This window comes from Anser anser (assembly GCF_964211835.1).
Source record: "Anser anser genome assembly, chromosome: 2".
NCBI classification, from domain to species: Eukaryota; Metazoa; Chordata; class Aves; order Anseriformes; family Anatidae; genus Anser; species Anser anser.
Window position 1 is genome coordinate 133,921,237 of NC_139721.1, and position 22,837 is coordinate 133,944,073.

General features: G+C 37.6%; 1 protein-coding gene across 1 annotated transcript in view; it reads left to right on the forward strand.

Annotated features, from left to right (window-relative positions):
• The window catches only part of THSD7A (thrombospondin type 1 domain containing 7A), a 293,994-nt gene that overhangs the window by 248,770 nt on the left and 22,387 nt on the right, over positions 1-22,837 (forward strand). The window contains exons 18-22 of the mRNA XM_083824577.1: positions 13,266-13,444; positions 17,406-17,539; positions 19,438-19,591; positions 20,428-20,569; positions 21,047-21,162. Coding sequence (XP_083680703.1) covers positions 13,266-13,444; positions 17,406-17,539; positions 19,438-19,591; positions 20,428-20,569; positions 21,047-21,162 — 725 coding nt within the window. The remainder of the gene's footprint in view (positions 1-13,265; positions 13,445-17,405; positions 17,540-19,437; positions 19,592-20,427; positions 20,570-21,046; positions 21,163-22,837) is intronic.

Sequence of the window (22,837 nt, forward strand, 5' to 3'; positions counted from 1 at the left end):
CATGAAGCCAAGCTGTGCCATCTTTGTGATTAAATGGAAAAGCAAGCATTCAACTTAATATCTCAAAGCAAAGCTGGAAGATAATTTTGTGAATAATTTTCTCCAATGTTTATTTTTACCCCAAGTTATTTTTTTTTTTAGTTGTAGTTAATTTATACTGAAGGATAAGCAACTAAAATTTGTTTAAATACATCTGAATGTCAAATTTGGCTTATTTTTTCAGATAACTTTTTTTTTTTTTTTTGATAAATCATATTTTGGAATGACTGAAAAAATACCTAGATCTTAAACTGCCATGGAACAGCAAACCTGTCTTTAAGCTCTGAGTACTTACAGTGTTCTTTAGTTATGTTCTCAGCTGTTCGCTCTCGGTGTTGAGGCCCACAGAGAATTAGGCCTTGTTTTGTTCTTTTGTATAGTCTAAAAAGACCATGCTATGCTTTCTAGGCCTGACAGGGAGTGTTTGCCAGCTTTGTGGTACCAAACAAACAAACAAAAAAATCAAAAAAAAAAGCTCTCTAATGACCAGCAGCTGTGTGAGCACAGATCTGCTTGGGCTTGGTTGTTGTCCTGAGGGAATCAGTAAGGTCTTCAGGAAGCTGGGAGGGAAAGCTGGAAAAATCTGTGGAACAATCTGAATTGGTCAGAAGCTACCATTATAAAATGCAACATTGAAAATTTTTCCTATTTTTTTTTGTTTGATTCTTTTTAACTTTAACTAAATGTGACCCCATGTGAGAAATTCATATTCTTTCAGCATTGAGTCCAGAGTGACCTTGGTCAGTGAAAAGTAGAAAATAGTAAAAGAACTGAAGTCCATGGGAAGCCAGAGTGGCTGATGGCCCAATGCCAGACTTTTGATGTTGACTTGAATAATGGGAAGGGACTCTCATTTTTTTGTGACAACAGCTGAGAGAAAACATGCAAGGGAAGCAGCAGTTGTCTGTCCAAGCGCAAATTATAGGTACTGTACACAGTAGGTAAAGTGCTGCTTTAGGTAACTTGCAAAAAGAAGTAGGAATTGTTCCTTTGCATAGGAAAGGTGTGGACTTTTCTGCTTTCGAACCTTGGCAGTGCATCTTGAGGTGCTTGCCACAGTGGTACAAAATGTCACAGGAAGTCACATGATTATCTGCTTCCTTTTTCGCACTAACATCATAAACCCAAAGAGAGGTAAAATATCTCACTATGTGTATAAGACTGGTGGTGAGAGACTTGGATATTCCAGACATCAAAACACTGTGGCATATAGAATTTTATGTTACACAGCTCAGGTTTCCCACCACATGTGCTTGGTTTCTTTCTGGACAGTATGCAACATCCTGCCTTTATTGCAATATTCCTCTTTGCAGCAGTGATTAATAAACATATTTGACTATACTCCTGTGTCTTTAGAATGTCTATTATAGAATAATTTGAGCTCAATGTGTTTTTCTTTTTCAGTAACCTTAATGATAGCAAATAGCTTAAACCAAAGCTATAAAAAATAAAAATAATTTCGTATCAAGAATCAGAGAGACAAAGGAAGAAAAAATGGAAACAAAGCCTTTTCTCAACCATTTTTGTTTACCGTTATAACTCTTCATTGTAGCAATTTCCAGTCTAATGGATTTTATCAGTGAATGTCCCCTACATTGACCACAGTGACCACAATGAATAATGAAACAGTGGAAAAGCTACTGACAGAATATTGCTATTGTACTTGCTATACCCACGGCTACCGTTTACATGCCATTAGCACTAGTAGACCCCAGAGAGACTCTTCCCCAAACATAAAATAGCTTTGATTTTTTTTTTCCACAGTTCCCATTTTCCCCATTTTTTTTTCTCACTGGAGATTTGAAGTCTCTTTTTACTCTCTTTGTAAACTGGAAAGGTTTTTGAGTCATTGCTATATTTACTCTAGATTGGAAAGCCTGAAGCCTTTGGTTTTTGTTCCTCTTTGTGTGTGTGTGTGTGTGTTTTAAGTATTTTTATTATTCTGATTTCTTTTAAAAAAATCTTAAGGTATCTGGTTCTTTGATTTTTTTTCCCTGCTTCATTACATGTTTTTGGTAGTGAAGCACAAGGCATCTATGCGTGTTTTCTCATCAGTTCCATTTGAGGGAGAGACTGCCTTTCTCTTATCCATGGTGTAATGCATAGGCAGATGAAGCCTGGAATTACTGTTGAACTAATCCTGCATTCCTTGTGCATTCTAAAATTGTTTGACAGGGATTTCAGGTGTACAGGAAATGAGATATTTAATCTGACTCTGATGCTAAGGAATTGAACTGATGCTAAGGAATATATCGCTAAAATTATGGTTTCCTTTCCAGTAGCCTTTCTAGAAGAAAAATCTATTATTGATAGGTGTTATACATGCACATAGTACTGCAGACTATTTCTAAGGCTTATCTAATTTATTGTTTGCCTTCAGCATTTTTCCAGGTTTAGCATACTTTTGCAGTTACAAAGGGGCTAGAACAGATGATATAGATGTTTTAATATAATTTCAGTGTATGTTTGTTGCCTTTTCTGAATATCTGCTTTGTATTCATGGATTATGTTCCAATGATTTGTTTTATTTTTCTGAACATGTATAAGCTGCTGTTTTGCCAGTTAAATCTTACTTTATATCTTGCCAGTATTTATGATGTTTTTCTTGCTGTTTTCATGCCTTTTGTATATGACAGTTCTTTAGTTTGGCATCACCTCTAGATTTCAGTGTGCTGCATGGTTTTGTCTTTAAGAACAAATATAAAAGCTATATTATGCCAAATCAACAAGGGACTTCTGTGGTATCACAATGGTTATCCCACCTGCTAGCAAATAAAAGTGCCTTGTAGCTTCCCATCAATCTGCTTTTAGTTTTTCAAGCTAAACTTGACAGGACTCATAACTCAAGCGTGCTTGGTTTATTTTTGTAAATTCTAACATAGTTGCTTATTTCCCTGTGGAAATGGTAGCATTGAATTTTTCACTAATTTTATACTTAGCAAAAGGTAGAGTAAGGTTTGTCTGCTATGTTGTCTGCTTTGTTCAGAAATCTGTTTTACTGTTAGTTCTTGTGAATTTTTTAGTTCTTTTCCAAGTAGTACAGTATGTAATCACAAATGGGATATGATTTTGCAAATTAGCTTGGACTAGAAAAGAGATCAAGGTGATTATTTAAGGGAAATGTTTTTTGTGTAGTGCCCGACTTTTACTTGAACTTCTGTTATCTCATGACATTATGAGATAGGAAATGGGGGTAATTGTACTTCTTCACCTGTGACAACATCCTCTAAATCTGACAAGAAGGGCAAACTATACCCACACTGATGTTATTAATATATCATGGAATATGTCATGTGATATACTGAAATGACACAAGAAACTCAAATTGCAAGACTGTCAAAAGTTTTATGTAAATACTGCCGGGTAAATTTATGAAGCCATGAATAGGTTTCTGTTACCAGTCATGCTGTTTTGAGTGGGAGGAATCAGAAGACAGACCTGCTGTGCAATGCCAAAAAATTCATAAGCTGTTTGTTTTGAAAAATGTTGCGTGTTTCTAATCACAGTTCAGTTGACTTCCTCAGAAAAGAAAAGGTGAACAGGAACAGAAGAGTAAATACTTCAGAGATCTTTTTACTGCTTGACACATCTAATTTCAAAATGTTTGAGAAGAGGTAACTAACAGTTTCAAAGAAACTGAGGAGCTAAAGGAAGGGCGCAACACAAGGAAGGCCCCTAATTTTGTAAGAGGTTTCATGCAATAATATTCACAATTTTGAGTGTAGCTATAAAATCGCAAGTACGAATAGATTTCTCAATAACTCTGGAGTGACCGTAACTCTAAAATAAGGAAAGGCAAAATGTGGTTAAATCTGTTGTTACTGCTAGGTGTGAACACTGGAGGGGCAGGGGGCAGAGTCCTTCCGAATGTGGTCCTTAGATTTCAGTAGCTTAACAAGTACTTCAGAACAAATCCTAAACTAACAGCTGTAAATAGACTTAAGTTTCAGCTGCAGAATGAAAAGATGCTTTTTCTTATTCTGTTTTTATGTTTTTTTTCCCCAGTATTATATATGCCTAATATTTTGATTTTTCTTTTTCTTTCCAAACTTGAGCTACATTTATTGATAAATAGATAAATACCATTCAGCAACCATTTAAAGTACTCTGCCTTTGTTATTTTTCAGCCATATCAGTTCTGCAATGTGTGGGCAGGAGCTAACAGCTGACTCTTTTCAACAAATGTGGCAGTGTCAGATCAAAGTGTTAACTGACCTGTTGTTTACCTGTTTTCCTTGGTGGAAGATGTGTGAACTGCCCTTTCTTTGGTTTCTGCTTTGTTTCATTACTACCTAGGTAATTTTACTGGAGAAATATAAAAACACACAGTTCACTTGATACTCACATGTAAGGTTGTTCATTTTTCCCATCAGAAAAGCAGCAGGTTTCATAGCTTTATCCTTGTCATCAATAATATTCTGGAGCTCTGTGGGTAATGACAGGTATCTGCCAACAATCTGTTCTGATGTATTTGTGGGAAAAAAAAAAAAAATCAAAACAGAGTCTCTTCGTGGTCCCTTTATAGTGTATTTTGGAATTTTCATGACAACAAAATCAGAAGCACACCACTGTCATGCTTATGAACTATTTAGTTTTCCTCCATCATAGCAATTGTAAATCATGACCCACGTAAGCTGGGAGGTGGTTATATATGTGTGTGTGCAGCAAAGGCAAACACAGTAGCATGGCAGACAGATGCAGTGTTTTTATATAGGTCGTATTACCCTTCTTAATTCATGTCAGTTTACTGCTAAGACCTTAGGCACAGTCAACCAGTCCAGGATAGTTTGTCTGCTGCCTTATTAGTGTGAGATTATTTCCCCCTTTAGCATTAATTAAATGAGATGCATTGATTTGTGCTGACTCTACAAAGCCCTCCATGGCTACAAGGCTTATGCAGGGGATTAGAGAGGAATATCTGCGTATCAGTGAATACTTTTACAACAGCTGCTGGGAGTATCAATGTAAATCGAGGAATTTTGTATTTAATTGCTTATGTGTATAATAGTAAGCTCTCATAGGTTGTAAGTGTCTACATTGTCTAAGATAACAGAACTTGCTGTATCTAGTTGTATTAGGACTTTTTAAAAATCTTCTTTTACACTTTTGGTATTCTAACCCAAAGTTATGCAAATTTACCAACAAAAGATGACTGTTAAAATTTAATTGAGATTTTCTGTTGAGTGTTTATTCTAAAATAGATGTATTTCCCATAGGAGTTTCTAATACAGTATGGTAATAGGCTTATGTTCTCAAAGTGGTATTAGGATACTTTGCTATTTCATAGCCTGTATCTCTTCTAAGATTTTTTTATTTTTATTTTTTTTATAATAGATGCCATATTTGTCCATCCTATTGTGTATTCTCTTGGAATACACTGTTGTGCCTGTTGCCCTGCACTATGGTGCCATGACGTCTGCTCTGTCAATGACACATCAGTCATGAGGCAGTCACCCATCAACCCAAAGACCTGTGTTTGGTTCAGCAGAGACAGAACTGCTGATGAACAATATGGTTAAGTATTAACAATTGCTCTCAGATTTTGAGCCTTTGAAGGACAATCCTGGAAAAAAAAATTAAAAAAAATTTGGAGTCCCATCTATTTTTCCATGGCTAGGCAGAAATATGAATAGTCTCAAGAAATGCATATATATTCTGTTACAAGTGAAATACAAAGAATTGTTGTTTTGTTTTATTTTGTTTATCCTGGAAGATGAGATCCTAGGACTTTGTATTTCCTTGAAAAAAATATCTTAAAGAACCATAACCATTACTCCGACTGCGTTTTTTTCTTGGAAACATAGCATGACATTTTATTCATAAAAGCAGGAGTAGAACTCTGTCAGTCCTAAGGACAAAAGAGTTCATGTAAACATTAAGATCATAGAATCATAGAATCATAGAATATCCTGAGTTGGAAGGGACCCTTAAGGATCATCAAGTCCAACTCTTGACACCACACAGGTCTACCCAAAAGTTCAGACCATGTGACTAAGTGCACAGTCCAATCTCTTCTTAAATTCAGACAGGCTCGGTGCAGTGAGCACTTCCCTGGGGAGCCTGTTCCAGTGTGCAACCACCCTCTCTGTGAAGAACCCCCTCCTGATGTCGAGCCTAAATTTCCCCTGCCTCAGCTTAACCCCGTTCCCGCGGGTCCTGTCACTGGTGTTAATGGAGAAAAGGTCTCCTGCCTCTCGACACCCCCTTACGAGGAAGTTGTAGACTGTGATGAGGTCTCCCCTCAGCCTCCTCTTCTCCAGGCTGAACAGGCACAGTGACCTCAGCCGTTCCTCGTACGTCTTCCCCTCCAGGCCTTTCACCATCTTCGTAGCCCTCCTCTGTACACTCTCCAACAGTTTCATGTCCTTTTTATACTGTGGTGCCCAGAACTGCACACAGTACTCGAGGTGAGGCCGCACCAGCGCAGAGTAGAGCGGGACAATCACCTCCCTTGACCTACTAGCGATGCCGTGCTTGATGCACCCCAGGACACGGTTGGCCCTCCTGGCCGCCAGGGCACACTGCTGGCTCATATTCAACTTGCTGTCTACCACCACCCCCAGATCCCTCTCTTCTAGGCTGCTCTCCAGCGTCTCATCGCCCAGTCTGTACGTGCAGCCAGGGTTTCCCCGTCCCAGGTGCAGGACCCGGCACTTGCTCTTATTGAACTTCATGCGGTTGGTGATCGCCCAGCTCTCCAACCTATCCAGATCCCTCTGCAAGGCCTTTCCACCCTCATTCGAGTCCACAACTCCTCCAAGTTTGGTGTCATCAGCAAACTTGCTCAAAATACCTTCTATTCCTACATCCAGATCATTTATAAAAATATTGAAAAGTACCGGCCCTAAAATGGAGCCTTGAGGGACCCCACTGGTGACCGCCCGCCAGCCTGACGCAGCCCCATTTACCATAACCCTTTGGGCCCTGCCCGTTAGCCAATTGCTCACTCATCGTATGATGTTTTTATTTAGCTGTATGGTGGACATTTTGTCCAGTAGGATCCTATGGGAAACCGTGTCAAAAGCCTTGCTGAAGTCCAAAAAAATCACATCAGCTGGTTTCCCTTGGTCCATCATATGGGTGATCTTATCATAAAAGGAAATCAGGTTAGTTAGGCAGGACCTACCCTTCACAAACCCATGCTGGCTGGGACCAATGACTGCTTGACCAATGACCCCAGGTGCGCCTCAGTAAGTTCAAGAACCATCTTCTCCATGATTTTACCAGGCACTGACGTGAGACTGACAGGCCTGTAATTGCTAGGGTCTTCTTTCTGACCCTTCTTGTAAATCGGCACAACATTTGCCAGCTTCCAGTCTACCGGGACCTCTCCAAACTCCCAGGATTGTTGAAAAATAATTGAGAGAGGTTCCGCGATGACGTCCGCCAGCTCTTTCAGCACCCGGGGATGAATCCCATCCGGACCCATGGACTTGTAGGGATCCAGGTGGAGTAGCAAATCCCGCACACGTTCAGGGTCAGTTGGGAGTTTGTCATCCCCACCGTCCCGGTCCTCCAGCTCAGGGCACCCTGGGTCCCGAAGCCCATCATCAATGGGCTCTTTAAATGGGCTCAAAGATGCTCTTTATGTCTGCACCCTTCAACCCAAGTAGTGGGTCTGTTCTTATACATTGCAGGTGCGGTTTGTGGGGGAAAAACTGGAATCTTACATCCACCTATTTAACCTGCTTGGTCATTAGACTAAGCACGAAGTCCACTAAAGTCCTCTATTATACATTATCCATCACATCTGTTAATGACTTTGTTCTAGGAGTCCAGATTTTATAGCCAATTAGCAATGGACAGTAAACCTTTCCTTTTAATAATGATTTCAATTGATACACCTAGTAGTTTAAGGCATTTGTTAACTTGTGGTTCAGTAATAAATATTTAATGATAGAATAGCCACAATCTCATTCACAAAAGACAACTGCCCATTTCACAGCCTGGTGAAGTCCAGCTGATAAGAGCTGAAATAATTGAGAAATAACTGCAGTGGGAAAAAGAATAGACCTTAGGAGATGGATGTCTCTTTCCCATACCCTTCTGGACCATACTGACACAAGGCTCTGTACCAGAGTATCACAAGATCTCATCTCTTCAACAACCCTGGTATGTTGTGAAGAGAAGGAAGAGCTGCAGGCAGTGTGCAGTGTTTTTTGTCAGGAGGAGGAAAACTAGCAGGCAGAACATGACACGCTGATGTCCAGTGAACTTATCTTTAGTCTTACAGTGTTGGCTTGCTATTTCACTGTCCCTCTCTCATTTTCTTACTTTCCTTTCCTGTTTTTCTTCACATCCACTTCGCTGCTGTCATTCTCTTTCCTTCTCTCTGCATCTATCGTATTTCTGCTTCAGTAATTTCTTGCTTGTTCTTTAAACCTCAACACACAATCATGCCACTTACCGCAGTTGTATTATGTACTCTGTATGTGTGATATAATGGTGTGATATTCCACCATGCGGAGGACATCCTGACCATCCCTGGGCTTTAGTGAACTGTTTCTTTGATAAGCATTTACAATGTCTAGCACAGGGGGCACTCTTTCAAGGATGATTAAATCAGTGGAAACAAGACTCAAAATTGAAAAATTGATTCATGTCCTTTTCACATCAGAAGCTATGTACTGCATCACCAGTCTCATTTGCATGTAATCGTTGTTTTTTATGTTTCTGTGTTTTCAGTGTATTTGTCCTATATCACAGTATGCCCTCTTCTCACTTGCTAAAATGTTTACAGCATAGGCAAACTTTACAAATACGAAAGTACCTGAAATATAATAAAAACAGAACAACAACAAAACAACATATTTTTTCAAAGTTCCTGAACATCTGCTTTCTTTGATTCTCAGGGTGATTGCTATGAATTTCTGGAGGTTATAATCCTTAATCATCCTGAAATTTTAAGATATGTTGATATCAGATGCACAGAAAGGCATCTGAGGTGATGAAATGCTTCTCTGAAGCAGTTTCTCAATAGTGGCATTAGAAGAGTAGTAAATGGAATGGGATCTGTCATTTGCAACAAGTAACTTTTAAAATCCAGATATCTTTCTTGGCTAGGGAAATATCTGCAAGCAATTTGAAGTCTGCTTCTGCCTAGCTTCCAAGGGAGTCCAGTGGCACAGCTAAATGCTAAATAGACTTTTGAGTGAAGTTGAAATAGCGAGGCACCTGAGAGGAAGAAAAGATGCCAAGAAATTAATATGCCAAAAACTTTTTAATGTCAGATATAACAGAGGTCTTGTCATTTTCATTCTACTCATCATTTTCATTCTACTCTATCACCTACAGAAACCAAATTAGATGCTACAGTCTTTTTATTATTTCCCTTGGCCCTCTGTTTTTTATTGTGGGAACATTCTCAATGGTTTCACTCTGGGCAGGAGATACCTTAGTAGGCTCTTGAGGGCATTGCATTCTGTTTGTGCATCACCGAGGTATTGCTTTTGGCAGGATGTCTATTTCTTTTCCCCTCTTTCTTTTTGTCTTCCTATGTAATGTATCTCTTTACAGTTCTCTTGACTATTTTTAAGCCATTTATTTTTCTCTTCCTTCCCCGTGTCTTTTTTTTGCCCTTTCCTGCATTCCCCCTTAGTCTCTCTCTTCTCTTGTGTCTCCTTTGTTGTTTTGACCATCATAGAATGATAGAATATCCTAAGTTGGAAGGGATCATCGATGATCCTTGTTGACTTCAACTCCTAGATCCACACAGGACCACCCAGAAATCAAACCATATGTTTCAGAGTGTTGTCCAAATGCTTCTTGAAATTTGGCAGGCCTGCTGCTGTGACCACTTCCTGTTCCAGTGCCCAGCCACTCTCTCAGTGAAGAACCTTTCCATAACATTCACCCTGAACCTCTCCTGTTGCAGCTTCATGACATTTCATTGGGCCCTATCCCTGGTCACCAGTTAGAAGAGATCATCAGCACCTGCCCCTTGTGAGGAAGCTGTAGGCTGCCATGAGGACTCCCCTCAGTCTCCTCTTCTCCAGGCTGAATGAACAGGGACCTCAGCTGCTCCTCATACGTCTTCTCCTCTAGACCTTTTGCCATCTTCATAGCCTTCCTTTGGATGCTTTCTAATGGTTTTATGTCCTTATGTTGTGGAGCCCAAAACTGCACATGTTAACTGAGGTGAGGCCGCACGAACGCAGAGCAGAGCGGGACAATCCCTTCCCTTGACCTGCTAGCAATGCTGTGCCTGATGCACCCCAGGGTATGGTTGGCCCGTTTGGCTGCCAGGGCACACTGCTGGCTCATATTCAACTTGCTGTCAACCAGCAGCCCCAGACCCCTTTCTGCAGGGTTTCTCTCCAGCCTCTCGTCCCAGGTTTGTGGGTATAATCAAGGATTTTCCCATCAACCAACACTTGTTAAACAAGCACTTGTTCTTGTTAAATTTCATACAGTTGGTGATTACCCAGCGCTCTACTCTGTCAAGATCTCTCTACAGTGGAGAGAGTCATCAGATCTTCCTAATGTAGTTACATCCACCAACTTACTTAGTATGTGTTCAAACCCTACATCCAGATCATTCGTTGAAGAGAACTGTCCCTAAAATGGAGCCCTGGGGAACCCCACTAGTGACTGGTCACCAGCCAGATGTAACCCCATTTACTATGACCTTTTGAGCCCAAACTGTCAGTCAGTCGTTCACTGTGATGGTATGGTTCCATTTGATATTTTGTAGCATCAGTTGAACTACAGTTCAATGTTAATTAAAATGTTTCCTTTGATTTGCTTATAATACAATGAATTTGATACCTCATGTTAGCAAGATTTTATCTTGTTAACTTAAAATCTTGTTAAAATTCTCACTAACATTCTCATTATCTTAAAAAAAAAAAAAAGTCTTTATTGTCCTTGTTTGGATCAACTGAAAGAAAATAAAGCAAACAGGCTCCGTTTGGTAGGCATAGTTATCTAAGTCCCAAAATACTGTGATAACTTAGAGAAGATCTTATATGACTGTGACAGACTGGAAAGATCTCTTTGAGATGGATTAAAATAGCTTTTAAAAAGCTATTAACATAGCTTTTAATTTAAATTAAAGTTTAAAATAGTTCAGAGGTTTATGGCAAATCTTTAAAACAAAGTTTTCCTGAATCAGCCTGTACTTGTCAAAGTTCCGTACTTAAGGGTGTACAATATATTTAAAGCAGCCTTAATTTGTTTCTTCCAGACATTAATTACAGAAACAGAAATTTAATGAATGCTAAATGGCATAATTGTGTTATAGGAGACAGGTTTTTCCAGCTAAAAAAAATTGAGAAGTTATGTTGAAAGAAAATGTGTCATATCAGAATCTCAAGCAAACTTATAAACAGTAAAATCTTCTGAGTTCCATCAGACAATAAATATCGCTATTTTTTTCTTTTAGTTGTTTCTTTTAACTTTGCTGTTATTGTACATTTTTGTTCAGTATTTTGTTAATGGTGTGTGCAGATGATTTTATATAGCATCTAAGAAGACTTGTTGAGTGCTCATTTTTGGTGAAGATAGAGTGATATTTATGAAGTCAAAGTTCAGTGTAGAAAAGGGCTTTGAGATCAGGTACATATGATTTCTGACTAACTCAGAGATGTTGGGTAAGATGAAATGTAACCAATTTTACATCTACTACTGCAGGGCAGTCTATGTCACCTCCTCTGGTGCACAATGATATGATCTTCAAAAATATATTTTGTCTGACACAGTGTACCTTTCATACAATATCACTGAGCTGGTCAATCAAATGATGAAGAATATTTAATGAACATGCTTGTAATTCCAGCTAATAGCATTCTAGCCATATTAAGGAAGATACATTTAATGAACAGTAGTTCTGCAGTACTCAAATTCAAGATGTGCTCTGTATATTTATTTAACTATGTAAAATTTCCAAACAGAGGAGAGCTATCTGGAATAAAACCATTATCTGAATTTGGCTATAAAATATTCTGAATGTTACTGTATGTTTAACAGAAATAACTCTTATGTTTTTGTGTTTAACACAAATTGATGGAAGCAGTTAAAAATAGGTATATAGAAATCTTTTAAGTGTTTTGATTTTTTACATTACATGTGATTGTTTGATATTAGCTGCTTCCAGAAGAGACAATAACTTTACAGAGAAGTACAGGTTAAAAACATAAAGGTGCTAACACCAGCTGTGATGAAAATGACAGTGCTTGCTTTCAAGATAAAAAAAAAATCAGGATATGTGAGAAACATTTGAAACTATGCCAATCATTTGAAAATGATCTTACCCATGTATGTATTAATTTTGCAACTGTGTTCATCAAAGATTTTAATTCACTTCTATATGCACTGATCTTTTTAATCTTTAAAGTTAACGTTTGCCAACAGTAAATGTGTTCAAGAACTGATCCAGGAAAGGGGAGGGGAGAGTTCATACAGGTTTAGGATATAGGTGTAGTAAAAATGCAATGAAGGCCAGCTTATTCTTTGAGGCCTTACAGCTTCTGCCATAAATATTGGCATAAATGGCACACATTGTAGAGCTATGGCATATGTTGCTTTTGAAAGAAAGACATTTTCACTTGCTCAGTGAATTGAGGCTTCATGTTACTCCCTGCAGACCATGTCCTACCCCTTTCCAACCTCTCAGGACTGATGACTTATCCAAGCCAAACAGCTGCTTTTCTATTCAGGGCTATTATTCAGTGTGCTACTGGGGGCAGATGGTTGTTAATCGGCAGATCATTAATGTGGCAGACCATTCTCTTTTTCTAGCCTTAGAAAGGTCACAAGGTGTTAAGTTCCCTCGCTCCAGGCTGATAAGATGCATATCTTTTGATTCAGTTGGATTTTTTTATGTATAACTACAATTGACTTACTGTATTCAGTGATGGAAGGAGCTTTTAATTAAACATTTTTCATTCAAAAGAGTATTGTTTTTGTGGTATAAGAATGATAAAATGAGATGGGTTAGTGTCAATTACACTGTGGCTGTCAGAAAGTTTGAGTGCTGAAATCTGGTGAGTGTGAATCATAATCAGATAAGAGTGAGGATGCTCAGCTGTTATTCTATCACAGTCTCCAGCTATATGTGTCAATTTTCTGCAGAATTTAATTTAGCCCTAATGATGAAGAAATCTCTCTATTTGCACAGTCCTGTCAAGTCAAACTTTGGACAATCTAAATGAACTAGACGAGGGCTTCAGGGAGTAGTGGCAGAGTGACATGCTGAGGAGGTTTTACTTTCTTTTCCATTCATGCAGGTTATATTGAGGAAGCCTGTATTATTCCATGTCCCTCAGACTGCAAGCTCAGCGAGTGGTCCAATTGGTCTCGCTGTAGTAAATCATGTGGGAGCGGGGTAAAGGTTCGGTCTAAATGGCTCCGTGAAAAACCCTACAATGGTGGAAGACCATGTCCCAAGCTAGATCACGTCAATCAGGTAATTTTATTCATATTAACATTATTGATACAGCTTTTTCCATACCTCAGGTAACCCTTTCAACTGTATTGGGTTTTGATGCAGAAAAACTACACAGCATATGGGGCAGATGCAGACAGAAGGAGATGGCTTAAATTTCCTCAGTCAGTGTAGGATCTGCTTTCACTATTTAATCCTCTGTAAGAGTTTAGCACATTATCTGAAGTGTAGATTGGAGACAGTGAAACAATCTTAAATGCAGATTGTGACAACCAGGTTTCTGGAGATACTCTCTTACAATGGTTGAAGTATGTCTGATTACAGATGCAAAAACTGCTAAGATTCTTAGTGATGTTCTTCAGCCATCTTAGATCAGAAAAATAATAAAAACTTCTCAAACACTCTGAGTGTTGTCTCAGTATCCTTTAGGGTGTTTTAATCAAGCTGGAGCTTGACCTTCCAGCTACACTTGCACTGGCACTTGCAGTTCCAGTGAGGAATGTGCTTCTGCAGTCAATATCCCAGTTGTCCCACTAACCACCCTTGATTTTCCAGTACAGCACAGTCAGGCTGCACAAACTGGATCATCTTCAAATGAAACTAAGCCAGGAGACATGATCCCAGGGCACACTAGGAGTGCTTTGAGCAGTAATGAACGTTTAGTCCATGGGACCAAATTTAGCACTAATCCAAGTTAAACCTCTGAAGCTTGTTTTTGCTCCTGTTTGCTTGAAGAGCTTTAGAAAGAAAAAACTACATTTTCAATTAACTTACACTTTTCAAAGTTGATTTATATTCATATTACTGTTGAATTTAATTTACTTTGCCGAGACATATTGAACAACCACATGATCATCTTTGTATATATTCAAAGATTGGAAAAAAGTGTGCTGTCAATTTACATTTGAATAAAATGCATGTACTTAATATTATCCTATTGACATTTTGCTGGCATAGACTGAAATGGCTTGTTGATCTAATTTTTTACTTTAGGGAATGTAATTATTTCTAATTTAGAAAATAATAAGTGTTAAACTGCAACTAATAAGTTTGTGATCTACTTTAACAGAAAAGAAACTAGGAGGAGAGTTGCTGGATTTGGGTTAGTGTGTAAAAATGTTTTAAAATAGGAGGAATGTGTTTCAATAGGAACAAATCACAGTCCATACAATAGTCTTTTCCCTTCTTTAATATTCGTATAGTACATAATAGCCTGATGTTTTTTCTGCATCGAAGGTGATTTTGCCTCTTATATGCAACACCATTGCCCTCTACTGGTACTTGGACTCGAATCTGCTTGTTGCAATGTTACTTGGTGCTTACCAAATAATAACATGATTCAAAATGTAATTATTGTAAAATTAAATTGAAATACAGTACTTCATGAGAAGGGAGTCCTGCAGATAATGTACTAATGTCAAAAAGTCTAAAGGCTATATCTTTCAATTTTAAATACATTCACAGTCAATTTTTAAGTCAAGACATCTCAGAAATGTGTGGAGGAGAATATGCCTGCATTCTAATGACCAAGGAATTGTGAGTTAGTTAATTAATCCAAATCTGATCCACCATTCATTCGTTTGGAAAACTAGTGACACTGCAGAATATTTATTTCAATTATTAAATATAATTAGTTTTATATATGTGTATATATATATATATAACATGCTTACTTGCACACATACAAAACATAATGGTTAGACTGGGTCTTTGCTGGCTCAAAAACCTGGGAGATGATGTACAGAGGGGCTACACTTGTAGGCAGAGATCTAAGAATACAACCTCTGAGGAAAGACTGCAACATGTAGTCTAGCCCACAGAAGAGAAGACGGGAGGGGACACGCAGGCAGTCTGCAAGCATGTACATAAAAGGCTGTTGTAAAGGAAGAGGAAATAATCCATTTTCCATGGCCATCGTGGATAGGATAAAAACTGGTAGGCTTTGACTGCTGCAAGCAGATTTGGGTTAAGCCTTGGGAAAAGTTTTTAATGGTAAGGCTAGTGAAACATGGGAATAAAGTGCTTAAGATGTCTGTCAAATATTAAGAACAGGTTACTCAACATCTGTCAGGGCTGACATCTGTATTTTCAGCAGGGACTGAACACAGTGAATGCTAGATGTCTTGCATCGCCTGTGTTCTCGTGTCCACTCCTGGGCCACACATGCCAGGGTGGCTCCCAAACCACTCTCCAGCTGAATGCAGCTTGCTCTCTGCATGCTTCACTGGGCTAAAAGTCATCATAATTACAATAATACTATAGTAAGGATTCTTATAGGATTGTATCGATGACTTTCAGAGGATTTCAACTGAAGAGGCTAATCTGAGGTTGTTAGAGGAAATAACAAGGATAAGTGCATCCCTATCTTCATTGGCTCCAGGCATTATTTGCTCCATTATCCAGCAGATGGGTATGCAATCCTTGTGCTAACCAACTGTCATGGCCTGCAGTCATAGTTACAGAATGCAGGTAGGGTCCAAGTAACACCACTGAATGCAATGCAATATACAGTTCTGCTTTGGCTTTCTGGTGAGAAATCCAATGTTTATGTTACTGGAAGAGCTGATGAATATGCAGGTTTTATGTATTTCTTCTTATAAGAAGAATTCTCATTTCTTGTTATATATTTCACTTATCAACGTGAGATGTATAGAGACATTTCCCTAAACTAAGGCTTCCCTATTTTCATTTTGGAAATTCTTTAAAAGAGTAATATAGTGCTACTTTTCATGGTACTACAAGTTGTGCACTGAGTCTGGTAGTTTGCTTAATATGCATTTACACCACTGATCTTCACATCTGAGTTAATGCCTACATAGACATCCCAAATGTGCTGGCTATTCTGGTTTTGTTGGGCATAGGCACAGTGATGTATCAGATTCTCTGCACATTCGTTGTTCCAGGGATTTTTTTTTTTGTGACTTCAGGTTAACTAAAAAACTATCAAGCCATCAGTGCCCTTTTTCCATCAAAACAGTGTCCTGGAAAGAAATTAAGGACTTATTCAAGACAATGTCTTAGTTGCAGTAAGTGCACTAGTTGTGCCTGAGGATTTTATCTCACCATAGAGAAACTGGATTCCACACTGTGTGAAGAGTTGATGCTCATAGTAGACAAAAAAAAACAAAAAACAAAACAAAACAAAAACAGTTTTGGACAAACTTCTTCAAAAATGCCTCAAAAAATTGTTGTTTTTTGCTTGAGAGAAGTCATAGAATATTGTCTGTAATAAAAATGAAATGAATACTATCTAAATACCTATGTTTCACTCTAATCTTTCTTTCTTTTTATCTTTCATTTTTCTTTTGGATTCATGACAATACTTTCTTCAGGCTCAGGTAAGAGATTCTAAAATAGACAGATAACCTTGACACATGCTTCACTGTTTACGTTGTCTGCCTTTTTTTGTAATGTATCATTAAGAAAATGTATGAAAAACATATGTAAATTAACAAGATACTTTTTCAAGTCTGTATTCAAATATATGCATAATGCTAATGCTAGAACACAAAATATATTTGAGTGACCTGAGGTGGTTAGAAATGAGCTGATATATATTGATATCATTTACCTTAAGCTCACCTCTCCTTAAAAATACAAAAAAAAAAAAAAAGAGAGTTTACCATAAATAAATACATACATAAATAAATAAATGAATAAAACAGAGTTTATATGTAAATCATGTTGATGTTTCAGGTAGAAATGATACAGCATGAGTTTAGAGAAAATCAGGGAATCTGTCATTGGATGACTTTTTGACTTTTGACTTTTTTTTTTTTGTTCCTGTAGCTTTGTATCAAATACTTTATCCGTATTATTATTACAGCCTCCAGATTAGCAACTTTTGTAGATGCCAAGTTACATTTGTTATTCTTATTAAAAAAAAACAATTTTTTTTTTTCTTCTTGTATCTCAGCATGATCGCCGTTGCATATTTATCTTGCTTGTGTGCAACAAAACTGACACTCGGTGTGTATTCCAGGTATATGAGGTGGTGCCATGCCACAGTGACTGCAGCCAGTACATATGGGTTACTGAGCCCTGGAGCGTCTGCAAGGTGACCAATGTGGACTTAAAAGAGAACTGTGGAGAAGGTGTTCAGACAAGGAAAGTCAGGTAAAACAATATTGTTCCTCCTTCAATTTGAAGAACCTTCTCTTTCAGTCATGGCTGTATTTAATTTGATGTAATTCTGAATCTTGTATAGCATAAAGTTTGTCCATGGTATACTGGGCCAGAACCCTGGCTCATGTAAATCAGCAACGTTCAGTGAGTGCAGTAGAACTCAGTATACTGGTTTTGAATACAGACTTTGATTTCTAGTTTATAAACTAATGTACATGGTACTTCTTACACTGCTACAAACACTGCAATGTATAATTTTAGTGCTTTTCTAAATTCAGAATGGCCCTCTTTCTATATGAAACTATGATTCAGGAAAAAACAAACAAACACGAAGTACATATACATTCAGGAATAATAATTATGCTTATTACAGGAAGGAGTGGCAAAAGTGAATAAAATGAAAGAAGAATCCATAAATTTTCCATTGTTTACTGATCTGTTGAACCTGATCTAAGCATCTTGTATGCTTGCTCATCATCTTAGAGCTGTAATCAAAGTCTAATTAAAATTAGTCTCACATGTTATGGTACGCAGCAGGTAAAGCAGTAGATTTTGTGGTTTTGAGTGTTTTTTGTTGTTGTTTTGTTTGTTTTGTTTTATGGCTAACTGCAACACAGCACACAATTTGAGGTTATATATTTGAATAATAAAGCGTAATATGAATTCCATGTTGAAGGTCCCAAATGGGAGGTTTACGCAGTGAACTGCTAAATGTTCTCTTTTTTCCTGCCACAAATACTTAGGAACTGGCACATTCACAAGATTTTGTTCAAGATAACAACGTTTCTTCAGTGTAAATATTAACTTCGAGAGGGTCGTAGTCTTAATATTTGCTTGACCAACATTAGGCTGCACAATTCTTCTCATGCAGTAGCATCTAAATAGATTCCCATATTCAAAATACCCCAGTATAAAAAATCAGAATTAATCAGTTTTTATGCTGGAAAAATAGACTTCAAAACTATCATCAAAAATGAAGAAATACAGAGATTTCATCCCTCTGGGACTAAAAACCTCTAAATTTTCATTTATCATCACGTAATGCCATCAGAGTACTAACTGCATGAAGGAAATATATGCTCATGCTGTATCTCATGTTCACCTTAAAAAAGAGAATGTTTAAAAAATAGTTTAGTCTGATAATATATTTGATAGTAAAAAAATGTAGTCAAATGGAAGAAACTAAGAATATTTCCATGAATGTGAAAGACATCATATTGACTGGAGCTTTTCCCTGGATAATAAGTGTAAGCATCCTTAATTTGAATGATCTTAGTCACATATTAATTGGTCTTCTGCTGTCAGGTGACAGGAATAAGTTAGCAGTAGGTTTGTTTACACTGAAAATACTGTGGAATGAAGACTCATCTTTTTCAGTTCTACAAAAGTGAGCATAGTTGGTTCTGATCTTAACTGGGCTTCCAGCTGCTGATTTAATATAATGGTAATTGAAAAGCATATGTGTAAATTAGTGGTTAACACTAAGAATATACAATAAAAGTTTTAATATTCTTAGATATGAAATTATTCGTTGAAGCATTCTCAAAATATTTTTAAACTATACATGATTCACATTATTCTGACTTAGTAAGTTAACGTCAAGTAAATCACTTGCCCAGAAACTCTCAGAAAATAATTGACAAGAAATGTGTAAATTCAGTGCATTTTGTCATATGGCTGTCATCTGTTAAAAAAAAAAAAAAAAAAAAAGATTATTTTTGTCTCTTCAGCTTTGCTTGAATATTCATAGATTAATACCTAATTCTGTTACTTCGATTAATTGATTATTATGTGCTGACAAAATGTTAAAAAGCTTCAGAATCCTGTGATTTATAGTAACTGTACAAAATCCATGGCAAATGGAGTTTATGTGCAGTTCTTTTTTCCAGGTGCATGCTAAACACTGTGGATGGTCCTTCTGACACTGTGGAGGACTATCTGTGTGATCCTGAAGAGATGCCACTTGGTGCTAGAAAATGTATCTTACCTTGTCCTGAAGACTGTGTCATGTCTGAATGGGGATCGTGGTCTCGATGTTCTTTGGTAAGTGTACCATTCAGTGTAACGTTTATGGTTTTAGAAGGATGCTTTAAAAATATATGAATTACTGTGCAAAGATGCTGAATTGAGCAGTGATGAGTACATATGTAAATACTTATATTTACTGTCATCTTTAGGATTAGGATACTTGGTTGCAAATGAACTGTGCCAATATCTTTAATTCAGTGAAGCTGTTCCCAAAAAGTGCCTCTTACTAAATAAAAATGTCATAAATGGGCATTCTTCAGTGTAGGTAGGTTCTGTGTGGTGGAATAGCTTCAGCAATAGCTTGTGTCTAGCTGTGATCCCCTCCGTGGCAGGAGAGTATAGTCAATGTACTAAAAATGTCACTTTCCTGTAAAGAGCAAAGTCTGTAGATCAGCACTGACCACAAAAAAGATAATCCTGGGTCTCCCCTTCCCTTTCTGGGAGGAATCTCCAAGGGGAAAAAAAAAGGGGGGGGGGAGTGTTCAGGTCCTCTGAGTATTCAGACTCTGGTGCACTGTAATATGACATTTGGAAAGTGAGCATCTGAATATCCAATTTATGAATGAAATAATTTCAAAGCATTGTTAGTGAAATATTAACTAGTTAGGAAAATACCAAGGTGTTATCCAATTAGAGTATATTTCACCTTGGGTGGTACTAAGGTGAAACAGCAGACTAAATTCCCTCTGAAATGACAAGGAAATATTTTCTTATAGGCAACAATATGAACCCATTATTTTACATTTTCATTCTGTGAAGATACTTGAAAGGTTGTTACAATATTGCATCTGAACCCTGAAAAGGCATCAGGGTTCTGAAATATCAAAGCTCTTTCCAATTTCTCTTTCAAGCCATGCAATGGAAGCAATGTCCGTGAAAGGTCAGCTGAATCGCTGAGACAACCAGATGAAGGAAAGTCTTGCCCTGCTGCCACTGAGACAGAAGTCTGCACTTTGAACAAAAACTGCTACCACTACGACTACAATGTGACAGGTATTTGGGTCTCATGATGTAGTGGCAGCTTAGGACTATGACTAAGTTCCATTCACCTTACAGGGTGGATTTTTCAGCTTTCTGTTCTTATCCAGAGTGAGCCGTGGGGCTTGTTCTAAGAACTGATCCACTGTATTTGATTCAGACAAAATATTATTGGAGACTTTGCAACTTGGGTGTAGTGTCCATGCTGTAACTGCAAGAAATTAATTTCTATTATTGTTTTGTTATTTTCTCAAAATCCATGCAGATCAAACCAAACATGAACTTTTCAGGAAGGCATCATTGTACTTTCCATTTGTAGTAAAAGTGTCTGCTTCCTAAAATGTGTAACAGCTGGCCTCCATGAGCATTTACATGTGTAAAAGTTGCCGTGAGGACTATTTTAGGACATCAGAATTAGAATTAAATGGAAAAGCGGGTCATTATGAGTTTTATCTAAAATTTCTGCTGCCCTAATGAATTCCTTATTTGCAGACTGGAGCACATGTCAGCTCAGTGAGAAGGCTGTCTGTGGTAATGGTATTAAGACACGGATGCTCGACTGTGTTCGCAGTGATGGCAAATCAGTTGACCTGAAGTACTGTGAAGAGGTGAGTGGGTACCTGTGAGTAAGCTCCTTTCTAGTGGTAATAATTAATGCTGAGCCATCTAAGTTATACAGCATGTAACCCATCATCACCAGATGTTTCACAAAGCTATTCATGGATTGTTAAGTACCTCTGAAATGAACAGTGCCATCAACAGTGATTTTTATACAATTTCCTTTTAAGTGCCTCCATGAAGGTATGCTAATTATTATGTCCTGAAGGAAATGACTTAGAAACAATAATTAATAAAGTAGAATAAAGGTAATAAATCTTAATCAGAACACTAATCATCATTCTAATTTGATACAATTTCTGCATGGAGCTTTGGACAGCTGCCAGTATCAATCATTTACTCAATGTGTTGGAAAATATTTCTCACATGCCATTCGGCAGCTGGGCTGAATGTTAACTTCTCGTATCCAGCTGTGCAATGTGAAAGGTACCCAAGCTAGTGTGAAAAAAAGTGCAGCATGAATGAAATATTAATGAAATAGAAGCATATATGGAGAGGTAATCAGCAGATAGGAACCCTTACATTTTGAAAGACTGATTTTGCAAATGTTCAAATTATCTTCATATTTTACAGGACATCTTTTATGGTATTTTGTGCATCAATCTTAATGTTTTTAGTCACATGGAGATAGTAATATGAAGGAAAGGGGGGAAAACAACACAAGTCTTACCCGTGTTTCTTGATGTAAAATTAACTGAAATTGCGTTGGCTACCATTCCCCCACCACCCAGACATCAGAAACAAAATCACTTGCAATGGGGGACTAAGGTGGAGTGCCTTCCACAGCAGCTTTGGTGCAGACACCTCTTCTGTTGGACCTTCCTGGCTAGTAGCTGCTCTTCAGGACGTGCCTATAGAGAAAGGAGTCTTGTCAGAAGCAGAGGGAGTCACGTGCCTTGGACTATGGTTTTATAATGATGTATTAGATCTATTTAGGCCTCTCTAACTCCCTCCATAATCCTGGATTCTTAAATTCATAGGTTCTTAGCAAAGGCAGAAGTTTTCAGCTGAGGCTTGGCACCCAGCTTTTGTGCCAAGTTTCTCCTTATCACATAGATCTTGGGATTAAAATCAAATCTAGTAATTGGATAATTTATGTCTCAGGAAAAAATTCAGGATCTGCCCACCTGCCAGCAAGTTTCTCTGAAATTAATAGCAGGATGCATTAATGCATTATTTTAATATTTTATTGCATTAAAATAAAAATTTTGGCTCTTGGTTTATTTGTAGGAGACAGCAATATTGATTAATTCATACAAAAACACGATATAAAATATCCATCCACATTAATATTTCAGCAGGAAAAAAATGGTCTTTATTAGATATTTAGGGGAAATATATTTCTTTTTCCATAAAGGCATTAAATTATTCCTATTGTTAACCAAAGAATTAATTTAAGCAACATTTAAAACAAATGTTTTTTTATACGTTGAAATTTCATTGCAGAAAACCTCTGGAGCTTTCCTGCTCCAGAAGAAATGAAAGTTTATTACCCAGAGAACTAATTAGGGCAACAGAGATAACAGGGATCTCAAAAACAACTTGCCATAAATGACTGGCAAACAGACATCACTGCAGTGGAGTCCTGGCTTTATCAGCAACTACTGTGATACAATTTTATTTGCCCTGTTGATTTGCTAGACCATATAGAGATACATCTTCCTG